The 24,577-nt window shown below is 35.2% G+C and overlaps 1 protein-coding gene across 2 annotated transcripts; it reads right to left on the minus strand.

Annotated features, from left to right (window-relative positions):
* Nucleotides 1-9,816: 9,816 nt before the first annotated feature.
* On the minus strand, nt 9,817-20,425 carry LOC107663687 (myb-related protein A-like). Of its 2 annotated transcripts, XM_016453965.1 has the most exons (16): nt 20,367-20,425; nt 17,506-17,605; nt 16,908-16,979; nt 16,385-16,477; nt 15,747-15,967; nt 15,456-15,642; nt 14,294-14,371; nt 13,794-13,892; nt 12,840-13,067; nt 11,820-12,191; nt 11,590-11,729; nt 11,386-11,500; nt 11,012-11,122; nt 10,757-10,870; nt 10,474-10,653; nt 9,817-10,108 (listed from the first exon to the last, which is right to left on the minus strand). In XM_016453965.1, the coding sequence occupies exons 1-16, from the start codon at nt 20,387-20,389 to the stop codon at nt 9,983-9,985; spliced, it is 2,259 nt and encodes a 752-aa protein (XP_016309451.1). In that variant the 5' UTR covers nt 20,390-20,425; the 3' UTR covers nt 9,817-9,982. The 2 variants fall into 2 exon arrangements, with proteins under 2 accessions (XP_016309451.1, XP_016309452.1); XM_016453966.1 differs by lacking the exon at nt 13,794-13,892.
* Between the last annotated feature and the right edge of the window lie 4,152 nt (nt 20,426-24,577).

Consider the following 24,577-nt stretch of genomic DNA (forward strand, 5'->3'; position numbering starts at 1 on the left):
AATCACAATACAAATACCCCATGGGCAGAAATATAGGGCACTCTTAATGCCAAAATCAATTAGCACTGCTGTACTGAGGATGCAGGGTGTTTATTGATACACCATGTGAGATTAAGAAGATACAAATGTTGTAACTGGGCTCAAAACCACAAGTTGATATTATATATTGCATCTATCTACTCTGCACTCTATACTCAAAACCAGCATGAACATTGTTTTTGCACAAGTGCTTGGAAATATTTGAATAATTTATTTTCCAAATCTGAACTAATATTTGTTTCAACAGAATATCGCAAGTATTCGTCACAGCATATATCAAAAGACAGTATTACAGAAGATCTGTGTGAACAGTAAATAAGCAAGAAGCTCTGGATTCGTGAGCAGCATTAAAAAAAAACAGATATGGAAACAGAGGGCTCTCTGTCAGTGTATCTCACAAACAGGCTGAATGCAGCATCACATTTATATGGACAGCGTTTTTTTTTTAATTACAAAGTGTCTTTAAAACGTAGTATTTAATTTGTTTCTGAGCCATCACATATGTAATTCATAATATGTCCACTAGATGGTGGTAACACACTGCGACGAGCTTAAACTTGGACCTCATTATTGAAGTACAAATCCAAGCACCAGAAGCAGCCCACACTCTCTAAGTTTTCTTTAATTGAAAAATATGCATTTTCATTCATTCAAAGGCTATATGGTTGCAATGATTTTTTAGTTCAAAACTTTAAATGCAATTGTTTAAAATGCTTTATTGACTGACGTTTCATAGACCTTCAGTTGTTACGTTTTCAAATTTCATGCCATTTGTAATTTCACAGTATTTTCACCTCCTAACTTACTACACTTGTGAAGTCACAATTCTATATTGGTACAATTTACTCAGGCCGATGACATTTTTTGTATGACATTAAAATTATTTTTAGAATAATTGTACATAAATAGGTTAAGCAAAACAGTATAATAGTGATTATTTCTGAGAACTATTTGACTGCAGGCAGACATATATTATGGTACAGTACAAATATTTGGAGCGTCCCTTATTCTGTCCCTTGTTTTCTTAAAGAACAGACACTTATTTTCTACAAGAATACAAGAATAAACACAATTTTCTTAAAGAATAAAAGATAAAGAATCACAATTGTCCATTATTTTCCATTTCTGAAGTTAATTGGCAACCCTAATGATGACGTAATTATCTTTTGACTCCCCTGACAGCGGCACCTTGGTCAAAAAAAAACAACAACAAAAACCTTCAGTTGTTGGAGATATGCAAGCAAAAAATTATAGATGGAAAAATAGATAATATAAAGCGCAAAGGCGGCACTGAAAAGGCCAGTAAAAAAATTTAAAAATAAGTGGGCCGGTCTAAGGCATGAAACTCCAGGGCTGAAAATGAGTCCCACTCCGGCCCTGTGTGTTACTGAGTTGAGTCATGCCAAACATACAAGCTCGGACAGTAATGCAAAATCTTAATTTTATGAATATGCAACACTATATTTCATACACTATATTCCTTCTGCAGCACATTTGTTTAACAAAGTGGAGCAATTTAGCACAGGACGAAATAACCTGATTGTCTTTGTGATTTAGCTTTTGATTATGTTTCTAGAGGGATGAGCTCACTGAGAATGGCAGTGATCCTGGGGGAGGGCAACAAGGGGTAAGTTTGCCATCATACATAATGAGCCTGCAAATTACAGATCTTTACACCGGTCGACCCCCAACGACACACACAGGCAGGCAGCTGCCTGCTCCCCCTCCCAGCATCACACTCCCTAAACAGGTGGCTCATAGCTCATTAGCTAACAATGCACACAGATAGAACACCAGGCCTGATCAATTCTTGCACAATGGACCCTCCCTGATGGCTTATATGAATTTTATATACACCGCCAGTCAAAAGTTTGGAATAATTAAGAATTTTTTAAAATGTTTTGTTGAAAAAACAAAGTGTCTTATTCACACCAAGGCTTATATTTGATGAAAAATACAGTTTAAAAAATAGTATAGTAAAATATTATTACCATTTAAAAGACCTGTTTTCTATTTTAATTTTTTTTTTTTTTTAATGAAATGTATTTCTGTGATGGCAAAGCTGAATTTTCTGCAGCCATAACAAAAATTATTGGAATATGCTGAATTGGTGCAAAATCAATTATTATTGGTGCTGAATTATTAATAATAGTTCTTTGTTATCAATATTGCAAACAATTGTGCTGCTAAATATTACAATTAAATAAATATTGTTTTAAAAATTACAATTAAAATAAATATCATTATTATATTTTTCTGTATTCTTTGATGAATAGAAAAATTGAAAACAGCATTTATTTGTAAGCCCCCCCCCCATACATTCATACATATATCCCTATACATATATAGGGATATATGTATGAATGTATATATATATAAAGATATTTAGCAGCAAAAAACTGTTTTCAGCATTGATAATAAAAAGAAATGTTTAAAATCAGCATATTAGAATGATTTCTAAAGGGTCATGTGACATTGACGACTGGAATAATGGCTTAGCCAGCTTTGCTTTAAATGAAAAAAAATAAAAAAATAAAAATATATATATATAATAAATAAATAAAATAAAATATAGTTTTTTTCTATATTTTTGATCAAATAAATGCAGGCTTGGTGAGCAAAAGAGACATCTTTCAAAAACATTAAAAAATCTTAATTATTCCAAACTTTTAAACCGTAGTGTATAAATTGAGCAGGAAACATGTTTATATACAGTTCTTAATTCAATAGAAAGTCTTTTCATGCCTTTTCTCAACTAATAAAACAACGCTGCCAGTGCAATTTCACACTTTTCACCAGTGTGAATTCCTATGTGGTGACTCTCTGGGTTCGGGGGGCTTGTCGAGACCCTGTTTTAAGCGGTCAAGGTGTGGTAGATTAAACCTCGCTGTGGTCCTTTGATTGGTGATGGTCCTGGACCAATGCTGAACAGCCTGTCACTTGTCTCCTCTCGTCAAAGCGCTGGAATCTGGGTCATCAGGAATAAGCAGGGCCTTTGTGCTTGTTGTTTCCTCTTTGTGATCCCCAGCAGAGGCAGGCTACAAGTCCCCTGGGGGGGGACGATAGGGAGGAGGGCGCTTTCCTGGCAGTCAGACGTGAGGCCCAGGCACACAGCTATCCTAGCTTGCTCCAGAGGATCTTTTCCATGCACCATAGGAATAGCCACTGCCAGGGGCCACCAATGGGGCTTTTGAGGCTGATTGAATGACTCTTCCTTTACAGAAGGCATAGGAGAAGTAGTACAGTAGCAGTTTTAGATGCGTATTCTTATTCTTAATAACTCATTATCAGCCCAGTGATATTATATTGGGAGAGACTGGAGGCAATTATTTTCCTTCATAATTCAAAGACTACTACATGTCATCTTTTGGTATAAGGAGCATGTATATATGTGCCAAAGGTAACAGCAATATATTTGCATTTAGACAGAATTAATCATAATATTTAATATTTAATTTAGTAGTCGTAATGTTAAAAGTTGTAAAGGTAGTTGGGGCAATTAAAACGCTTAAAATATTTTTTTTACCACACTGTATCTTAATAAGTGCACATAAATAAATAGTGCGCATAAATATTCAGTTCATTGCTCAGTAATGTTTGCCTTAATACTGTCAGATTGTAGTAATTTCATAATATACATTTTAAAACAAAGTCAAAGTGGTACATTATATATATTTCTTAAATAAGCAAAACACTACATAGTCTTGAACTAGATATTTAAATAATACTGAAGTAATGTTCAATAGATATTTTAAGGATTTAGTCTTTCAATTCAGGCAGACATTTTTTATTGCATAAATAATAAGTTATAATTGCACTTGATAACTCAAGGTCATGATAAATATTATTGTACAGAAACATTTGACAGAAATATAAAAAAAAAAATATATTTTATTTGTAAATATTAGTAACATTTAATATTTATTATATTAAGTAAGTCATATGTTCCAAAAACTATGATATAGAAAAAACTAAATTCCAAATTTCTTTTTTTCTGAATAGGATAGGTTTAAATTCGAAGTCATCAAAACTTTATACAGCAAAATTTCTTGTACAACGCACTACTATAATCTTGATCAACTTTAAAAAAGATATATTTTTACAGTGTATTTGAGTTTAATAGCTTCAATAACATAATTCTAACAAACACCTATTTCTAGGCATTAGTTGATTTGTATATTTTTGTATATTATTATTATTTTTATATATATTGGCTAGAATACATTCTATATTGTGAATACAAATAAAAACAAAATAAAAATAATAACTTTTTTTCTTGCCTTGTTGCTGTTCAGTGGCACAGAAAAAGTCTAATCAATAAACATGTCAAACTTCTCAATCACTAACATGTATTTAATGTAACGGCAATAATTATCTTCCCATGGACCAGTCTGGCTGCTTTTCTAGAACAGCCACCAAATCCAATCCTTGTACTTAAGTTTGAAATGAAGTGCTCATCATGCACGCCATATATATTATAAGATGAACTTTTTGCTACTGTTTCCTTTGAATCAGCCCCAGTAACTGACTTTTCTCAGCTTTTAGCTTAATAAGATGCCTTGGCCATCTGCTAAGCTTGGCTTACTGGTCACAATGACTTCAGCTTTCTCCTGGACCCTTATACAGGGCTCTTACAGAACCTTATTAACCCTAATCCACTGATGCAGTGACTGTTGATGTCATATTGATGTGCTACTGCACTTCAGGACCTTCAAAATTGCAAAAGAGTAAATAAGAACACAAAAAAGCATGCATACAGTCAGTCTGCGAAGTGTTCATCTTGCAGCATATGTGTCCTGCAGCTCACCTGAGGAACAGCTGTTCGTCTGGAGAAAGACTTAGATCTGCCCCACCCATAGAACACAGTGTCCACAACCACCACCCCATTCAACAGGTGTCTCCTCACCAGGACAGCCCATTCAAACAAGAAAAAATCTGTCTTGGACCACTTTTGGAGTTGCATCCTGTTTCATTAGCAGTGCAGGGTCTATACTATGAAAGCCCCAATTTCTGCCCCAGAATAAAAAACAAACAAAAGTAATTGCGACGACTTAGCTGACAATTATGACTTTATTTCTCATAATTCGAAGTTTATATCTTACAGTTTTGAGTTAACATCTCACAATTCTGACATTCTCAGAATTGTGAGTTATAACAATTTGCATTTTGAATCACAAAATGCATTTTGTGAACGTAATATGATTTTGTGCACTAATAATATGAAATTGAATGTACCAAAACACTTATTGAAGGAAATATGCATGTTGTAACATAGACAGATCCTTTTGTCCACGAAAGAGATAAAAACTCAAGAATCCCCCCCCCAAAAAAAGTCAGAATTGTAGATGTAGACTCGCATTTCTGGCAAAAGATAGAACTGTGAGAAAATTCTCAGAAAAAAACAATTAGAACTACAATATAAAACTCAAAAATGCAAGGTATTGCAAGAAATAACAAGAATTGTGAGTCATAAACTCGCAATTCTGAGAAAGAATAAATTCCAACATGTTAACTCAAAATTATGAGATATGGGAATTGTGAAAATAAAAATAAAAAGTTGCAATGACCTTTTTTATCTTTTTATTTTGTGACAGAGACAGGCTTCCATACTAAACTGTGTGCGCAGCAGAATCATTCATACTTACACTGTATATGAACACTATGCACAGCACAAATAGGCCTCTGTTTTTTAAAAGGCCCCCCTTTTGCTCTCGAAACTCAAAAATCACCTATCTAAATGAGCTTATTTATAGCTCAGGCTTCTACAGTATAGCTATGTGCCTGGCCAGCTCAGTGTCCAACCTCTCAGCAGTCAGGCAGTCATAACTATTGGAAAGACTGACCTATATTAATAGGCTCCTTTGGCAGTGGAGCACCACGCCTGGGTTTCCCGCCTGAACTGTGGGTGCCTGCCAGATGACTGGGTCTGTCACTGCTGCCATAGCCTACCATCTGCTGTCTACTGCACACAATGGCAGGCAATATGCACACAGACCCAAGGGAGGGGCTTCACGGGATAGCTCTGTACCACATGCTGCACTGGGACACCTCTAAACACACACACACACACACATACATGCAAAGTGTGCATGGTGATATTCCCACTCATGAGATTATATATGGAAGATCATTATTGCAGTTAAATAAAAAATAATATTAGGAAAAAGAGTGACCAATATTCATTAAGGGTGGTTTTGTCAGTTTTTCAGAAAATACTTTGTCATATCAGTCAGTCAGATACTATTTATGTTTGATGGACCTAGTTTGCCCAAATGTTTGCATCATTTACTCACCCTCATGTGGTTCCAAACCTGTATAACTTTCTTTCCTCTGTGGAACATAAAAGATATTTTAAGAAATGTCTATGTTCTTTTGTCCATACAATGCATAACCAAATCGGTTTGGTTACCAACATTTTTCAGAAGAAAGTCAACAGTTTTGGAACAACATGAGGGTGAGTAATGTTACAATTTTCACTTTTGGGTGAACTATCCTTTTAAAATGCTTCATTCTCGGCAGGACGTCACTAATAAAATCACAAAACAGCCAGTGAGTCAGATGTTGATTCAGTAACTTGACAGATTCAGTGAGTTCATTTAGTGAAGGATTCATCATACATACTGATATAAAGCGGTTCATTACAAGTACAGACTCAGAAGAGTTATTTGTTCGTGATTCGAACGGGATTTCCTGAGCTGTATTATTGGTTCACTTAAAAGAATCAGTTCATAAGAGTCGTTTGCTTGTAAATCAGAACACATTTGTTTTCTTGTCATTATTTTTATATATATTGTATACTCATTAATAAAGACTGAAAATTCACATTGAGTCGATCATTTTTTTTTCATTGTGTCACTGTAGATTCATCATGAAAAGAGGTAGTTAGCTTTTGAATTTCCATGCCTTTTTCATTCGTTTGCTATTACTGGATAAATATTTTTAAAGGTCCTTATTCACAATATAAATTAATAAAATATTAATATAAATGTACAACAAATATTTTAGAGCCGTGATTAACAAGACAATGTATTCCATAATATGTTCCCAGTTCTTTTTCAGAACTTCTCCTCCTTGAAACATCCCAAATACATAAAGCCATCACAAATAGTACACATAAATATTACAGTAAATTTATAAGCCGGACAGTAAATGCAGAGGCATTTTTTCTACTTGTAGACCAATAATCACATCAATCAAGGTCAAGGCTTGGATTTCAACCTAAAGACTAGAGTTCTTTCTAAATTTACACATCACTGTCAGAGAATACAACAGGTGTTTGTTTTGCATTGAGCCAAAATGGCTTCAGTAGCCATCAAGCACACAGTGCACTGTACAAAAGTCCAAACCAGCCAACCAATTTATCCTCAATAGGCCTTTGACATCTCTCAAGCCTGCATTGACCATCTGAAAAATACAATAGCAAAGTGTTCTCTAAATTTGAAAGAAACATATAAGAGCACATGTGTTATAGGCTTGTAATGGCCGACAGCAGCAGAAGGCATGTCAGTGGGGCCTTGCGCCCCTCTATTCAGGGGAAATTGAGTGAATGGGCCTGCAAAACCAACAGACATGCAGAACAATAGAGCCAAAAGACATTATTTCATGGGCGAGTGGGCCTCTTTAGAGAGAGCAGCTGACCCGTGGAGAGCTGTGTTGTTCAGGGAGGGTGTGGGTCCACGGACCCCAAGGGCAGAGATTGCACCACCCCCCCGGCCCAGTGACAGCGGATAGCCATCAACTCAAGAGACCTCAACTTCCATTACCGCTGTAAACACCTGGCCTTCAGAAGAGAACAGGACCCTTTGAGGTCTTTTGCAGTGTGACATGAATGAGAAGGTGATTATTAGGTGAAAAATTAGGTGCTGGGAAGGATGGAAGTGCTGTCAATCAAAAAGTTAAATACTGTTTGAATCAGTTTCAGAGAATAAGCCACGACCTATAAAGAAAAATACACAAATGGCACATTTTGAAGCACATATTTTTTATTTTTAGGTATGTGAATGACAACATGGCTATTGGCGAGTTGGCTGTAATATCAAAGAAGCAGGTTATAATTGTTCAGCGGAAAATAATGTCAAATACGCAACATTGCATGAGAAATGAGTGTCAGTTGAAGTGTGTTGCTTGTTTTCATGCATGTCAGATTGCTACATATTCTTGCTTCCCTCAAGTCTACAAACCAACAAACATTTTGACAGTAAAATGAAGACAAGTGAAGACATATTAAACAGGGACACGCGTAGTGTTTCTTTGAATACAGATGGTCAGTTTTTGCATTCCAATATCGGGTTAGCAAAAATAAACTTTTTCAAAACATTTTCCTCAATTTGAATAAGACAAATGTGTTATTTGTAACCCAAAATGTAACTCTAATACTGCCAAATCCTTCAACATAAGGGTTTTTCTTTTGCCCAGACTAACTTATCATTGTGAATAACCTGAAACTATTTTACATGGGTTCTTCTCAGTGTAAAATAATAAAGCAAGACATTTCATTCAACATTTCACTTCATATGAGAGCAAAGCAATTGTCCTACACTTCCTTCAGCCAATTGTGCTTATGTCCATTCCGTAACTCTCAGTAGCAGCGAGCAAAACCTTACAAACGTTTTTCCAGAGCGAGAAAGTAGAAGAGAGAAACTGTTTACACCATTTTTCCCTTCAGATGACGTCCTGACATGTCAGTGTTAATGATGTTTAAATACATTCAGCCACCAATAAAAATCCCCACATACAACAAAATGTAAACACTACAGAGGGCATAAAACAATAGATATTAATGACAAACCAACATTTATATAATATTTAAAAAAAAAAGTGCAATTTCCCCACATTTTGGAGGCTGAATGCTGCTTGCTGCTACTTTCACGGTCAACCAATTGGTGTAAAGAGGACGGAACCTTTGAAAGGATCTTAAACTTACTGTACAGGCCAAGAAATTAGTGGCAGTGTTATTGAAATCAGAAATATGTAATGGAAGGTAGTCAAATATTTAACAGAAAAGATATATAATTAATTATTTTCTTTATATCTTTGAAATAAATAAATTAGTAAAGATTTAATAAATAGAACCTACAGCTCTAAACGAACAAATCTCACCTACGTATCTGTTCTTGGAACGTGTTATTTATAATGCAACATGTGCATTAATATCGGTACCAAACATGATTTTGGCTAAACTGAGAACATTTTCATAAGCAGCGAAGATGCTGGATTTATACTTCAGTTGCAAACATGCAAGTCAACAATTTTATGCCTTTCCAAGTACAATTCATTTAAACAACCTTCACTTTGGAGCAAAAAAAAAAAGGAACACAAAAATAAATTGATCGAGGTACCTTCCAGTAGACGTTAACTTAGCAGATTCATGCTATACAATACATTCAGTGAGTGTCCTACTCGTAAAAAAAATTTTTTTTAAATAAAATAAAGTAATCTGGGTGGAACCTTCGTTACGTTTGGAGCGGAAACGATTACGTTGCAAGTGCTATCCAGTTACTCCTCAACACGGTCTCTGCTCCTCACCCTAACAAACAACCACAGTAGTGCAACACTGCCAGTGCTCTCCTATCCTTAACACCAGTCTCTAAAATCCTCTAAAAAGAGCTTAAAAACGATCTGAAAATGTCAATTATATGATTTATTCCTTCTTAAAAAAGTTAATTGAAAGCAGCCCTTAAAATCAGCACACTAAAAATGGATAAAAATAACTGTTAAAATACTGTTAGATAAATTCTGCAAATCTAGTGCTATTTGTATTTTGACTACATATGACTACATTTCAATACATTTTTTTTTTCTTAAGCGGTACATTGTTATATCAATAGGTGTTTAGCAAACATCATAGCGAGTGTTTTCTGTTTCCTACACCAGATTGTCTGAGAGGTTAAATGTCGGTGTGATAGAGGAAAAGAGGAGGGTTGCTGTAGTGCAGTAATGATGTTCAAAGGACGAGAGCTCTGGAAATGCAGGTGGTGGGGTTGGTGTTTAAGTAACGCCTGGCCTGCTCGGTCATGATCAGCTGATCCTTCGTTTTCCCAAAAACCACCGCCTCCCACTCGCTGTTGACCTGTTGGTTATGTAAATAGGTATTTGAGCTTGACCAGGTGTTGTTATTGTTAACTAAAACAACTATAATTATTTATTATTATACATACATTATACCGGTAGTTGCTTTATTATTATTATTATTATTAGCAAACTGAAATTAAGCTAGGGAAAAATATATATATATAGATATATATATATATATATAAATATATATATAAATAAAAGAAAAAATATAAAATGAAAAACAAATAATTAAAAAAAAGTTTCTTAAAAATGCAAAATTTAATTACATTTTATTTTGGGTTAATGAAAGTCAATTATGTGTTGGCTATATTGGATATAAATAGATTAATGTCTTATCAGATTCTTTCCTGAGTGAATTACCAGAGCGGGTGTTTGGTAAGGTGGGCTCCTTTGGGTCATGTTTCCTCTCTCGTCCTGTGGGCTGAGGGAGCGAACTATGGAAAATGATTCCTTCAGTGATGCAGGAGAGCAAGAGTTCTCCTCTTTCTCTGTCAATGGCATCATGAGCATGGATCTGGTCAGTAGGTCGTCACTGCAAGACTAAAAGAGAGGCGAAGAGGGAAAACAAAAGCATTGCAAACTCAAAAAGGAAAAAAACACTAATGAAGCATCATTAGTTTGTAAAGTAGGATAACGGCCTTACCGCTCCATTGTTGTTAATCTGCTGTTGTGGAAACAGTTGTACATTTAAACAGCCTTTTTCCCAGCTGTCCAGTACCAAAGACTTTCTGACTTTCCTTGCTGGAGCTTCCATCTGCTGTGAACCCCAAATTACACAGTTTAAAAATAAAAACTAGTGTTCAATTTAAGAGTTAACATTAGGTAAAAGCTGTTGAACATTTAAGCTAAACCCATTTGCATGACTGTGAGAACAAATATGTAAGAAAGTGGCCAGTACCTCATAAGATCTGTACTGAGGTTGGTTCTGCATTTGTGTGAAGATGTCAGCCCCAGTTTCCTCTTTCAGAACCTCTCTGATGTCCTCCTCAAGAAGTGCCAGTGGTTGGGGCTGAACACACAAACGTAACATATCAAAAGGCAAATTAACGAGCAAAGCACCGGATAAACGTATGAATAGCCTTTATAGGTGAAACTTATGTAACCTATCAAGTTAATATTTAACTTAAAAATTAAAAGAAATGGAAAAATGAAGCCTGTTTTTGGGACTGTTAAAATATATATTTATATACAATTTTTTTGACAAATATATATAAATAGCTGTAGGCTTCTTAATAATGACACAGCCTCAAAAGTGTTTTCATTCGGACTTACCACCATTCTTAACGGGCCATGCATCTTCTCCTGGGCGGCCAAGGCGTTTTTGAAAGGAGTGGGTGTTCTTGGAGTGTGGACTGTGATGTTCTTATGGAGTTTTGGGGTCCTGAATCTGTGAAGACAATAGTATCAGTCATTTCTTGATTCTGAGATTGTCAGCTCGATATTCTCAAACAGCAGAGGTGAAGAATAATGGCTGACCCTGCATTCTCCTTCTGGTGTTTTGGTGTGGTCTCTCTATGATGGGGTGTGTTGAGGAGGCATTTCTGTCCACACACTGGAGTGGATGTAAAAGCAGGATTGTCGAGGCTCAAGGGCTCACCACCAGACACATTGAAGAACTAAATGGGTGAAAAAAAAAAAAAAGTTTTGACTGAATTCAAACATTTCTGTGGCCTAAAAGGTGTTTTGTGTTATAAATCTAGCCATACCTGAGAGGGTGAGAATGGCAGGCCTTTGACAGGGGTGTTTTTTGGTGAGTTCCCACTGTTGTCTATGTATGCACAGCTCCTTTCATCTGCAGGTGACTGATCTCCTCTCTCTCTCCTCTTCTTTGTCATGATGGACGGTGGTGGAGAGCTGAATCTGTTCATGCAGGTGTTAGAAGGAGCCACAGACTTGCCCTGGTTCACCGCACCACACTGCCTGCTCATCGCGGGGAGAGTGGGAGCATTTATTGGATAGGCCAGGCTTTCTGTGCACCTCTCCAGGGTCCTACAATCATCAGTGGGGTTAGTGGACTTTGGAAAGGGGCCTCCCTCAGTGAGATCAAAGCTGGTCACATCACTCCAGGCCAAAGGATCCTGAAGCATCAAAACATATGCAAAACATTTACCTTACGTTCATTAGGTGACGAGTAAAACTATGCATCTTTGATGTAATTTTACTAAATTGAACTAAATAACTACATTTATGATGATGAGTAAATTATATGTAAGCAGTATTGAAATAAGTATACTTTACAGTATTTAATCAAAAATACGGTAAAAAGGCAAAAATAGAAAATATGAAATCGATTACATCTATTATAAATTCATACCTAACCTAAAATACATACCACCTTTTTTAAGTTGAACATACTTTAAGGGTGTGACACTTTGGAAAAAAGACCAAATGCAGTTTCAAAAACAATGAATTTATCTATATATATATAATATATATATATTTTTTAGGGATGCAAATTATAGGTATAGAACTATATCAGATATCGGACAACATGCTGTTAAAATTTACTTGTGGCCTTTAAAATAATTGATTTTAGTTTTTGATGTTTTATTTTAATATCGTCCAGAACTAACCTAAATTAAACAAAAATTTTGATAACAATATTAATGCAATATTAATATTCAACTTGTATAAATAACAGAAATATTATAACATATTTTCATAAATAATACAAATATGCTATAATATATACATATTATACTAGATTTTTGTAATTCTCTGCTTACAGAGTCAATAAGCTCCATGGTCTCTGCAAACTCTGGGATGGTCTCTAGTGTGGACAGCACAGCACTGGCCTCAGCAGCCAGGAACTTGCTGGGAGAGACAGGAAGAGGCATCGTAGCAGGCTGGCCCTCCTCTAAACGACACAGCTCGACCCCTCTGCCCTCCACACTCTCTGTGGTGGTGGTATCATCGGGCAGGCTGTCCGTCCAGCTGGAGTAGCTCTCTGGATTCTGTATAGAACCAAACATTCATGTCAGTGAGGAGAGAGAGATTTTGATTAAAAAAAATCTAATCAATAAGATAAAACTGCAGTGATCTGACATCTGAGCCAATAAACCTACACTACTTAACTTATAATATGTGAATTTCATATTACTTTGTGACCATATGCTAAATTCTCTTGTAAACATTTATGATATTAACTGAACAAAGAATAAAAGCGATCTATTCTCTATGGTAATGATACACTGCATTCTTACTGACAATGGACAAGGAAACGGTGAATAATTTAAAGCCATTCATTTTCACCTAACCTACTAAATGTATTTAGAACAAACAGAATGAACAAAGAAAAATATATTTATGAAATGCTAATATTTAATCATACAATACATGCCAACTTATTAAGTTAATAATATTATTTATAATAAAATATCTTATAATATGCAGGGAAAATATGTATAGTGAATATAATTTTGAGATAATATGATGAATATATTACAAATAATAAATAAGTGCAAAAAAAAACATGCTTTCATGCCTCAAAGCTGTCACTTGCTGTAGTTTTAGCCAATAAAACCACAAAGGAGGGTGTGAGGCAGGGAGGCAGTGAAGGCGGGTAGGATTTACTAAGCAGCACAGCTAGAAATGAGGGTATGGGGGAGTAAGATGGGGAATGAGGGAAGGCGATGGGACCTATAGAGCACTATTCTACGCGCACACACAGTGTTTCTTACACGAGGGCCCGACTGTCTTCTGACTTCACTCTCAGCTGACATTAGCAACAGCTCTAGCTCCTTAATTCTTTTCTCTTTGTCTGGGTCGTCATGGCAAGGCTGTGAGGAAGAAGAACCAGGGGGAAGAGGCGGAAAGAGAGACCGAGACACAAACTTTACTGACAATTTCACGAGACTTTTATAAGGTCCTGAATTTCACCAAGCAATACCACTCAGGATTCAGATGCCTTTAAGGTCTTTGATATTACCTTACATTAATGCCAATATGTTCCAAAAGCTATTTTACAATCCATACAAAGTCGTAAAACTGCATTGGTGAAATTCACATAAGGAGCAGTTTAACACCACACCACACACATGCAGATTAAACAATTATACACAAACATATGAGATTTATTTTTTTTTATTAATAAAGAAGACAAACAGACTTCAGAAAGCAGAAAGTTCAGAGATATAGAGAAGACTGAAGCATGCTGTGAGAACTGCACCATGGGACTTACCGACATAAAGCTAGAGATCTCGACACTAATGTTTTCCATACACTGGCCACTTTGTGAACCATACGGATATCTGGGTGGCTGCCAATCAAAAACAATATAAAAGCTTGTATGTTAAATACTTCACATCTGATATTTATTAAATTAAGCATAAATAGAGCTTCAGTTGAAAATTATTGTTAATGGATGATATTAAAATTCTATATTTTGTCTAAATAAATTCAAAATAAAATACCAAAAACTAAAATCAATTATTTTAAATGCTAAATGCATGTTGTGATGCCTAAATTCACTTGTAGCATTCAAAATAATTGATTTTAGTTTTTGGTATTTTATTTTGAATTTATATAATTAATTAATAAGAGTTTTTAAACATTAACCTTAAATGAACTTAAGATGATAGCAAAGTAATCTAAATGTAAAAATAAGGGAAACTAGCATGCATAATTAATATTGACCGATAGCAATATATATACATATATACAAACCCGATTCCAAAAAAGTTGGGACACTGTACAAATTGTGAATAAAAACAGAATGCAATGATGTGGAAGTTTCAAATTTCAATATTTTATTCAGAATACAACATAGATGACATATCAAATGTTTAAACTGAGAAAATGTATCATTTTAAGGGAAAAATAAGTTGATTTTAAATTTCATGGCATCAACACATCTCAAAAAAGTTGGGACAAGGCCATGTTTACCACTGTGTGGCATCCCCTCTTCTTTTTATAACAGTCTGCAAACGTCTGGGGACTGAGGAGACAAGTTGCTCAAGTTTAGGAATAGGAATGTTGTCCCATTCTTGTCTAATACAGGCTTCTAGTTGCTCAACTGTCTTAGGTCTTCTTTGTCGCATCTTCCTCTTTATGATGCGCCAAATGTTTTCTATGGGTGAAAGATCTGGACTGCAGGCTGGCCATTTCAGTACCCGGATCCTTCTTCTACGCAGCCATGATGTTGTAATTGATGCAGTATGTGGTCTGGCATTGTCATGTTGGAAAATGCAAGGTCTTCCCTATATAACTCTAATCCCCAAATATAAACTATAATCTATAAAATTACTGGTAATAGATTTTAAGTAAATGAATGTATGTATGAAAAAATAAGTATGACACATATAATACTGATGCAAACACAGCATCACTGTGAGTGTTATCACCTGTGATTGGCCACTCATGATCATTTGATTCTGGTCATGTTGATATTCCACAGCTGGACTGGATTTGGGTCGTTTCTTCTGGTCAGGGTCACTGCTGTAGCTCTTGCTGCTCTCCTGCAAATAACCCTCATGTTCCACCTTCCTGCGCATGGTGGAGTTCCAATGATTCTTAATGGAGTTGTCTGTCCTATAAGAGTCCGGTCAGGTAAAGGTCATTCTTTGACCTACACAGACATTCTGGTATTCTTCTATATTCTGCATAGGTTTTTTAGTTAAAATAGAGCTTTTTACCGTCCAGGAAGCAGTTTTGAGATCTCAGCCCACCGGTTGCCCAGACGTTTATGAGCTTCATAGATAATATGATCCTCTTCCTGGGTCCAGGAGGATTTCTTCACTTCTGGGTTGAGGTGATTGTGCCAGCGCTCTCGGCACTGTTTGCCTATGCGGCCCTGTAAGTGCTTGGCAATCACTGACCACCGTTTGGGCCCATACTTGTGAACCAGCTCAATCACCTGTTGAGATGTAAAACAGATGATCAGAACACAAGTGACACTAAAGACTGGAGTAATGGATGCCAAATGCGGTCTTGGTGAGCATAAGAGGTTTCTTTCAAAAACATTAAAAAAAAAGTCTTACTCACCCCAAACTTTTGAACGGTAGTGTATGTACAACCTCTAGATTATTAACATTATAAGCTGAATAGGGCAGAAAGTGACTTTTCATGTTTATAAGAGTGTCAGTTCTTCTGGAATGGTGTCATGCAACTTCTAAAAAGTGTGTTGTAGGATACTGCAACAAAAGCTTTCATTTCTTTTGCTGGTAGAGGAGGAGGACAATGAATTTTGCACTCTAAAAATCCGTCATCTTTTGCCATTTATTCATCCATCTCTGTCTTCCTCTGAGGACACAGAACACCCGGCTCGTCTTACCCTCTGATCCTCCTCTTTTGTCCAGGGTCCTTTCACCAGCTCCGGGTTGAGCACCTTTTGCCAACGGTGCTGACATTGACCATCTGTCCTAGTCTGTCAAAGTGCAACAAAATCCCACATCAACACCTGCAGCTAATACACCTACACCTATAATAACATCTTTACTAACACACAGGCCTGTCACGAACTATACAACATACATTTAACAATAGTTCCACTGAAATTCTATCTAGTATTTCCACTGCAACAGTATTTTTCAGTCTAAAGATATTTATAAAGAACTTGATATGTGGCTTTTTGGATGTTTTTATAGTAAAATAGTATAGTATGGTACAGTATAGTAACATTTAATTTCATTTTAAATCCTTTAAATTATACTTCTGAAAATTGGCTGCTTCAGAAAGATTAATATGTATGTGAAATAATAAAAAAAGCACTTCATAGCTCCACTAGAATATTCCAGACACATTTTAAAAATGCTTTCAAAGTAATGATTAAGCATCTGATACAGCAAGTTACTTACTGGGAAATAATTGGCGATTAATTTCCAAGCATCAGTTCCGTGTTGCTCAACAAGCTTCTTTAGCTTCTCATCCTGTACATGAAACAGATATCATGAGGTTTTCCATCTCAGACACAACTAACATGCTGTAACAGCAAAACTAACAGCACTTTTGTAATTCCCCACCCCTTCCTGTTTCATCATAGAAACCTAAGTAGTTTCCAAGTATTATCCCATTTGAAACTTAAAATATCATAGACTGCCATTCAAAAAGTTGTAGTCAGTACGATTTTTAAAAAGTTTCTGAAAGAAGTCCCTTATGCTCAACCAAGACTGCATTTATTTGATAAAAATACAGAAATATTTTTGTGGAAACCATGATACATTTATATTCAGGATTCTTTGATGAAAGGAAAGTTCAAAAGAACGGCATTTATATGAACTAGAAATATTTTGTAACAAAATAAATGTCTTTACTGTCACTTCTAAGCAATTGAATGCATCCTTGGTGAATAGAAGTACTAATTTCTAAGAAAAATAAATGTACAGACCCCAAACTTTTGAATGCTATTGTATGTAGAAGAATTAAAATTAGCATAGAAATGCATGCATAAAGTACCTCATCCCGGGACCATTTAATTTTGCACAGGGTCTTTTTGGAATTCTTGGAGTCTCTACTGTCAGGGTCCGTAGAATGACGTTCATCATCCTCATCTTCACTGCAGCCATATAACACAAACAGATATTACAGAAAAGGAAGAGTCAAACACAGAGTTTTCTACTTTGTCTAATTGGACAAACATTATCTCACAGAAGCCATTACTCTCAAACTGTCTGCCTGACACAAACCGTTAAGCAGACAAGCATGATCACTCATCTGTAGATACGAGATGCAAATAGTTTAGAAAAGCAGCCTGCTCATTAAACAGGACATGCCTGGGTGTAATTACTCTGCAAGTTGGCAATGCAAGCTATAAAAGTGAATTCAAGCATATTCAAATTATTCCAGTGCATTACATTTACATTTACATTTAGTCATTTAGCAGACGCTTTTATCCAAAGCGACTTACAATTGGGGGATACATAAAGCGATTCTTCTTAAAGAGGCAAACAGACACAGGAAGTGGTTGTAATACCAAGTTCTTAGACATTGTTCAAATATGTTAGCATTAGTTTGCATTTTAATTTTTTATGTTTATTTGAAAATTATTTTTTCCATTATCCAAACCTTTACAAAAAGCACATTCAAGTCATGTTCACACAAGTAAATCAAAGTGACAATTGCTTTGCCCAAGACTTCAGTCTATAGGAATGCCTTGTTGCCTAGTAACATTTCACCAACGCAGTGAGGTAGACAGTTTTTTGGGTAGTTAAGTCTCCCTGGCATACCAGAGCACAAACTTAATGGAAAACCATTTATCCGATGCTAATAGTGACTATCAACATAAACCAACCTCAAGCCTTATTTGCTCCAGAGCTGAAAGATTTTCTAAAAGAGCAAGGAAGGAACAAGAAAGTCTAATCATTAAAAAAATATGCAACAGCACATTCTACCAGAATGCCTTGCTGTAAACTAAAGTCTAAAGCTGTGAGGAAAAAATGCGTTTAGGTGTATTTTTAGGCCAAAGTCCAACTTTGACTAGAGCGGTACAAATATGGAAGTCCAAAATCCTTCTTGCTGCCAGTCTGCATAATTAGCATTGAAACATTGGCTCTCAGTATTACAAGCCACCCGATGAAAGAAGTGTTTCATTGAAGAAACATGCTTTAGTATGATCTCCACCCTCGAGGAAGGGGTGAGGTGATGAACAAGCCTGTTTTGCTTCAGAGGGGATTTGCTTGCATCACTCAGTCAGGAGGCAGCCCAAAGTAATGCCTGGCCACTGGAAGCGCGCAAACAGGATCTGGACACAATTCTAGTCTGTCAGATTAAGGCCTGCAGCTGGTCTAGTTTTTTTTAATTACATTCAGATATCTTCCATCAATATGTGAAACATAAATTTACAAATTGACCAACCCCCGATTTAATAGCAACAAAGAGAGGACAAGGGAGGTTCACACACGCATGCACATGTCGGGTTTCCATGTTTTATGGAGTCTTTCCATAGACATAATGACTTTTATACAGTACAAACTGCATACTATATCCCCTAACACTAAGCCTACCCCTAAACATGAGCCTTACAGAAACCTCTGCATTTTTACATTAAAAAAATAAATACAATAAAATAATAAAAAATACCAGGGCCACACACACATTAAAATCTCCATTCATCCATAAATAACATAATGCTTTTTTTTTAGGTACAACAACCAAGCTGCATGTCACCTTCCTTTATAAACATCATTGTTTGGAAAATCGGACTGGCACAGTTTTATAAACCAAACTAGATATGAATAAGTGCTTGTGTGTCAAACATTGCACACAAGATATACTCAGTCCTTTAGCTACAACTCTAATACACAAATTAATATATAGTCAAATGCTTCTTGTTTACCTCTAAATACCTTGTTTACCCCTAAATTTTATAAGTTATATATTAACTTCTAGTGACTATATTTTTTCCTCCTTAATCCCTCCAAATCAAGCTGAATTATAGGCTTTATACATTTTCAGAAATGTATTTGAGTGTAAAAGTATAACAAACACGTACATTTATACAAAGAGTAAGATACAAGTAATTAAATATTCACGATCTGCTTAACCTATTTTATACCTAAATGTTGATGGTCTAATAATGTAGTTATTATGTAATGACCTATTATAAAGGCAGCAGGACACAACTGGTTCATCTAATACCATAATCCACTTGCACTTGCACCTTCCCTTATTTCTGTTTTGTGATCACTCTTACTTGTAGATGAATTTAAAACTTTTTTTATTCACTGATGACTAGTTTCGTTTAATTTTCGTACCAAGTTTACGAAATAGCCGGTTAGCATGCTAGTTCACTCCAGCTGTACTGTTCAATAGGGGACAGCTAGGCTAACCGCTAGCATTCAGGCTAACACAATAATCTACTAAGAAACGGTTTGACAAATGACATTTGGCATGAGGAAACATGATTGTAGATATAGCAATAAAAATGATTTTTTTTAACGCTTTAGTCAGTCTTTGGATCATGATCAACTTGTGTGTCAGCAGGTGCAACATGATACGTCACAGGGATCGGACTGTCATAGCATACCAAATATCAACATTTATTAACGTTTTAGGTGATATTGTGCAATTAAATTCTTAATTACTCTTGCTTTGAGCTTTACTGTTGCCATAGCAATTTCTGTTGTGACGCAAAGAACTCATCTTGAAAACTCCAGATATAACGTTAAACAATCTATACGATCTCCCGATGTTTTGTAAGTTGGACATCAACATAAGATCTGTACATTTGCACACAATCCATAAGATAGCAAATATCATTCTTATTTATATGATTTTGATTAAGTTTACAAGGCACCGTATAAGATCCATCATCTCACCTGCGAGACTTCATATTGGCCATGACAACTGTTCAAGTCCAGTTCTTTTCAAAGGGAAAAGTCTTTAAAACATCCAATGTTGCTGCAATTCTTCTTGAAATCAAAACACACAGCTGATATTTATCCACACATGCTACTGTCACACATGTGTCTATTTTCTGAAAAGCTTCAGATCCGTACAGTCACATCCCCGAGAGCGATTATGCAATAAATATTACAACGTAAAACGTCCTTCCAAAATGCTTGTTATTAAATAATAAAAGTCAAAAAAGAATACTTCCAATGCGATCTCAAAATGGTACAGGAAAAAAGTCCATCAATATAACTCTGTGTTAGTCTTGCCCGCCTTGAACCCGCGCACACCCCTCTGTACTGTCACTCTGAACTGTGTTCTCAGCGCGTGTGTTTTTTCCTCTCATTCTGTTTCATTTTTTGTCCATCCCGCCGAATCTCGCGCCCAGCCTCCTTCCGGAAACGGGTTTGAATCTGCGCACGCGGCCTCGCCGCTGATTGGTGGAAAGAGGTAGGCGGAGCAGCGCGCTCTTGTTGAACAGCAACTGCTGACGCCCTTTTTATTAGCATGCAGCTAGTTGTAGTATGAAATTATACTTGTGTTTACTGCTAAAACTTTTTATGTTTAAATAAATCATCTAAAGGTATTTTGTAGTGAAGAATACGCTTTATTGGCAGGTTTTGAATATAATTTACAGCACTGCGACGTAAAAATGTTCTTATTGAACATTTTACAGAGCTTTCTAATTATGTTAGTCCTTGCTGCCCTCTTGCGGATATTTTGTGATTTTATTTTGTCTTTGGAAATTTAAAGATGAATATACAGTATCTGCTTTGTTTGACATAAAATTTATTAATTTGTTAAAAACAAACAGACAGATTACTTACAGTTTAACAAACGTTTGCCTTGCCGTGTTACATATTTCCTACAAGCCTTTCTATTTTAATGATGAATTGCACTTTCAACATACTACATACTCCCAATAATATAATATAATATTTAGTGTGTGTGTGTGTGTATAGTAATTAACATATTTAATATAGTATATTAGTATAATGTCCTACATACTTTTCTATTTTAGTCATGAGGAATTGCACTTTCAACATATCTCAATAATATAATATAATAATATTTAGTGTGTGTGTGTGCGTGTGTGTGTGCATATATTCTTTTCTATTTTAGTCATGAGGAATTGCACTTTAAACATATCTCAATAATATAATATAATAATATTTAGTGTGTGTGTGTGCGTGTGTGTGTGCATATATTCTTTTCTATTTTAGTCATGAGGAATTGCACTTTAAACATATCTCAATAATATAATATAATAATATTTAGTGTGTGTGTGTGCTCCACAGAACAAAGTAAGTTTTATTGGTTTGGAATGACATGAAGGTGAGTTATGTATATAGTAATTAACATATTTAATATAGTATATTAGTATAATATCCTACATGCTTTTTTATTTTTTATTTTATTCATGAGGAATTGCACTTTCAACATATTACATACTATAATATAATATAATATAATATAATATAATATAATATAATATAATATAATTTAGTGTGTGTGTGTGTGCATATATTCTTTTCTATTTTAGTCATGAGGAATAGCACTCCATCATATTATATAAAAGTTTAGAATGTAATATTATATATAGTTGTCACAACAGAACTTAAAACAGTAAAACAAATATAAATAAATATAAATAATATAATATAAAATGTGACTGACAGTATGCGTGGCAGTTCTGCCGCTAGATGGTGCTGTTGTTCATGTTCCTTTACAACATTATTATTCTTCGTCCCTCGCGTTTAGTCGCGTGACTGATTGTTTCGGAACTTCGGAACAAACGTCAATGTGTCTTTATTTGACGGGCGGCTCATTGGTAACATGATGTATGTTGTCTCTTCTGTTAAGCTGGGTCGATATTTAGTTTCCCAGACACGCCGAGTTTGATTTTTGAATCGTTGCACTTCCTTTGCTTCCCCGACACGTCACTGGAGCCAGTTGGATGGAAAGAGTGAGAAAATAATAAGGCAAGTTATGTCTTTACTCTCTTTGAGCAATCTGTAGCACGCGAGTGATTCTAGAAGTACGTCGGTGGTTGTAGTAAGTTCTGGCTGTAACAGGTCCATTCTCTGCAATAGTACACAATGTACATTACGTAATAAAATTATTTATTTATTTATTTAAAACAGGCAAGCCCAATGCCAGAAATACAGGGCTCTACAAAAAAAAGGAACAAATGTCAGCCACGGTCAAAAGGAATTTGTTTTGAAGCTTTGGTTGGTTTCAGTTTACAGTACTGTTTCTTACCTTCGGAAAATATGTACAAGAAAATCCCTATTTACACAATATGGCCATCAGGATTCAGAAAATTCATTTTTTTCAGCCATTTATGTCATTTGAGTGTGTTGTGCAACAGCAGTGCTAATATTTTTTTTTAGATAAATGTAAAAATAATTTGATGTAATAATTTGAGACCAGTAATCAGTTTGATTATCACTGTTTTACTTAATTAGTTATTGGTTCTTCAATATTGCCTGCTAATATTAAGCACCCAATATATATAATAGTCACATTATTTAGTTCTTTTGTTAAATATAAAAATTGATGCTATAAATAAAAACAATTCTGCATTATTGGACACTTAAAATAATATGTATTGGTAAAAAATTTTGTTTTATATGTAATTATGTAATATTATTATATTAAATTGAATTTGCATATATGTTATTACACCATTTAAAAAAAAATCAGTTTTAAGTGAGAAATGTCATGGGATAGTTGCTTATTGGGAAATGAAACTATGAATCTTACGTGGGCTAGTCTGTGTCATTTAGTATCCATGAGCATAGCCTACGCAATGTTAACAGTTGAAAAAAATGATATGACCAACAAGTGAAATATTCACCAAGCCTTCCGTTAGAATTATTTATTGGAAGTTAAACTGTAATAAGTTTTATTACAGAAACAGTTGTTTCTTTGACACACATTTTACTTATGGGTTCTAATGCACTGTTGTTTTAGATTGATCTTTTTTAATAGTGTAGGATTACTCTTAATGTGAGTAAAACCAGAGAGTCTCAAAGACAAACCTGTACTGATGCATTTTTGCTCAGCATAACTCTAGATTTTAATGTGTGACGTGCCCGTGCAAGTTTATACCTGTTCCTTTGTACTTTCTTTTTGCTGTTCAAACCTGTTTGACTGAGTTGTTATAGGATGAGTTCATATTTAATAACAGTAACATTTTGACAGCTCCAATGTAGTGATGACATGAACTAAGTGGCTATAGTTTCTTGAAATTGCATAATAATGAGCCTGAATCTGTTGTATCCTTTGTCCTTATTTTATTATGTTAATTTGAAATATGCCCTTTAGAGTGATCTTTCATTTCTCATGCAATGCATAAAGAACCCAGCCTCTGGTTTCAGTTTTAAAGTGAAGTGACTCTGTTACTTGGCTCAGACACTGGAACAGACATGTAAATGAATGCATGCTATGCTTCCTGGTGATTGTTTTTAGTTGAACAATGAGACATGAGACATCTTGTCTGCAAGTAAATCATTAGGGCTGGCCAGAACAGTGAATTTATTTGCATATTTAAACCAATACCTACGTATGCATGCACACACATGCACATTTAAATACGCATATGTGGTTTTCAGAAGTAGTCCATTAAATCATTAAACTATCCAAGTCTTTGAATAGTTGACCACGTAGGCAAATAAACCTGTGACATTCCTCCAAGTTCGCAGGAATGTAGAAAAATATAGATCGCAGTGATATGGTGAACTGTGTCTGCAACTGCTACAGTCTGTTATTTCATCTGCACACATTTAGTTTGTATTTCATGTCATGCAATACATTAAAGAGTAACACCGGTGGGTTTATAATAATGTCACTGCTTGTTTAAAACAAAATAGTATTATATTATGTATAAAGACGTCCATTATTCTATAAAATTGTCTGTTTTTATTTCTATATTGTTTTGGTGCTCACTATTTTGTTAGGTTGGTGCATTTAAAGTAGCCACTTTAAATCCAGCATTTCTTTACATTCCAAATTATTATTGTATATATATATATATATATTTGTGTGTGTGTGTGTGTGTATATGTATATTAGGGCTGCACGATAAATCGCATGCGATATTTAATGCGCATCTTGTCAGAAAGCCGGTTCTGTAA

The sequence above is a fragment of the Sinocyclocheilus anshuiensis genome, unplaced genomic scaffold, assembly GCF_001515605.1.
Source record: "Sinocyclocheilus anshuiensis isolate Anshui unplaced genomic scaffold, SAMN03320099.WGS_v1.1 scaffold928, whole genome shotgun sequence".
NCBI lineage: Eukaryota > Metazoa > Chordata > Actinopteri > Cypriniformes > Cyprinidae > Sinocyclocheilus > Sinocyclocheilus anshuiensis.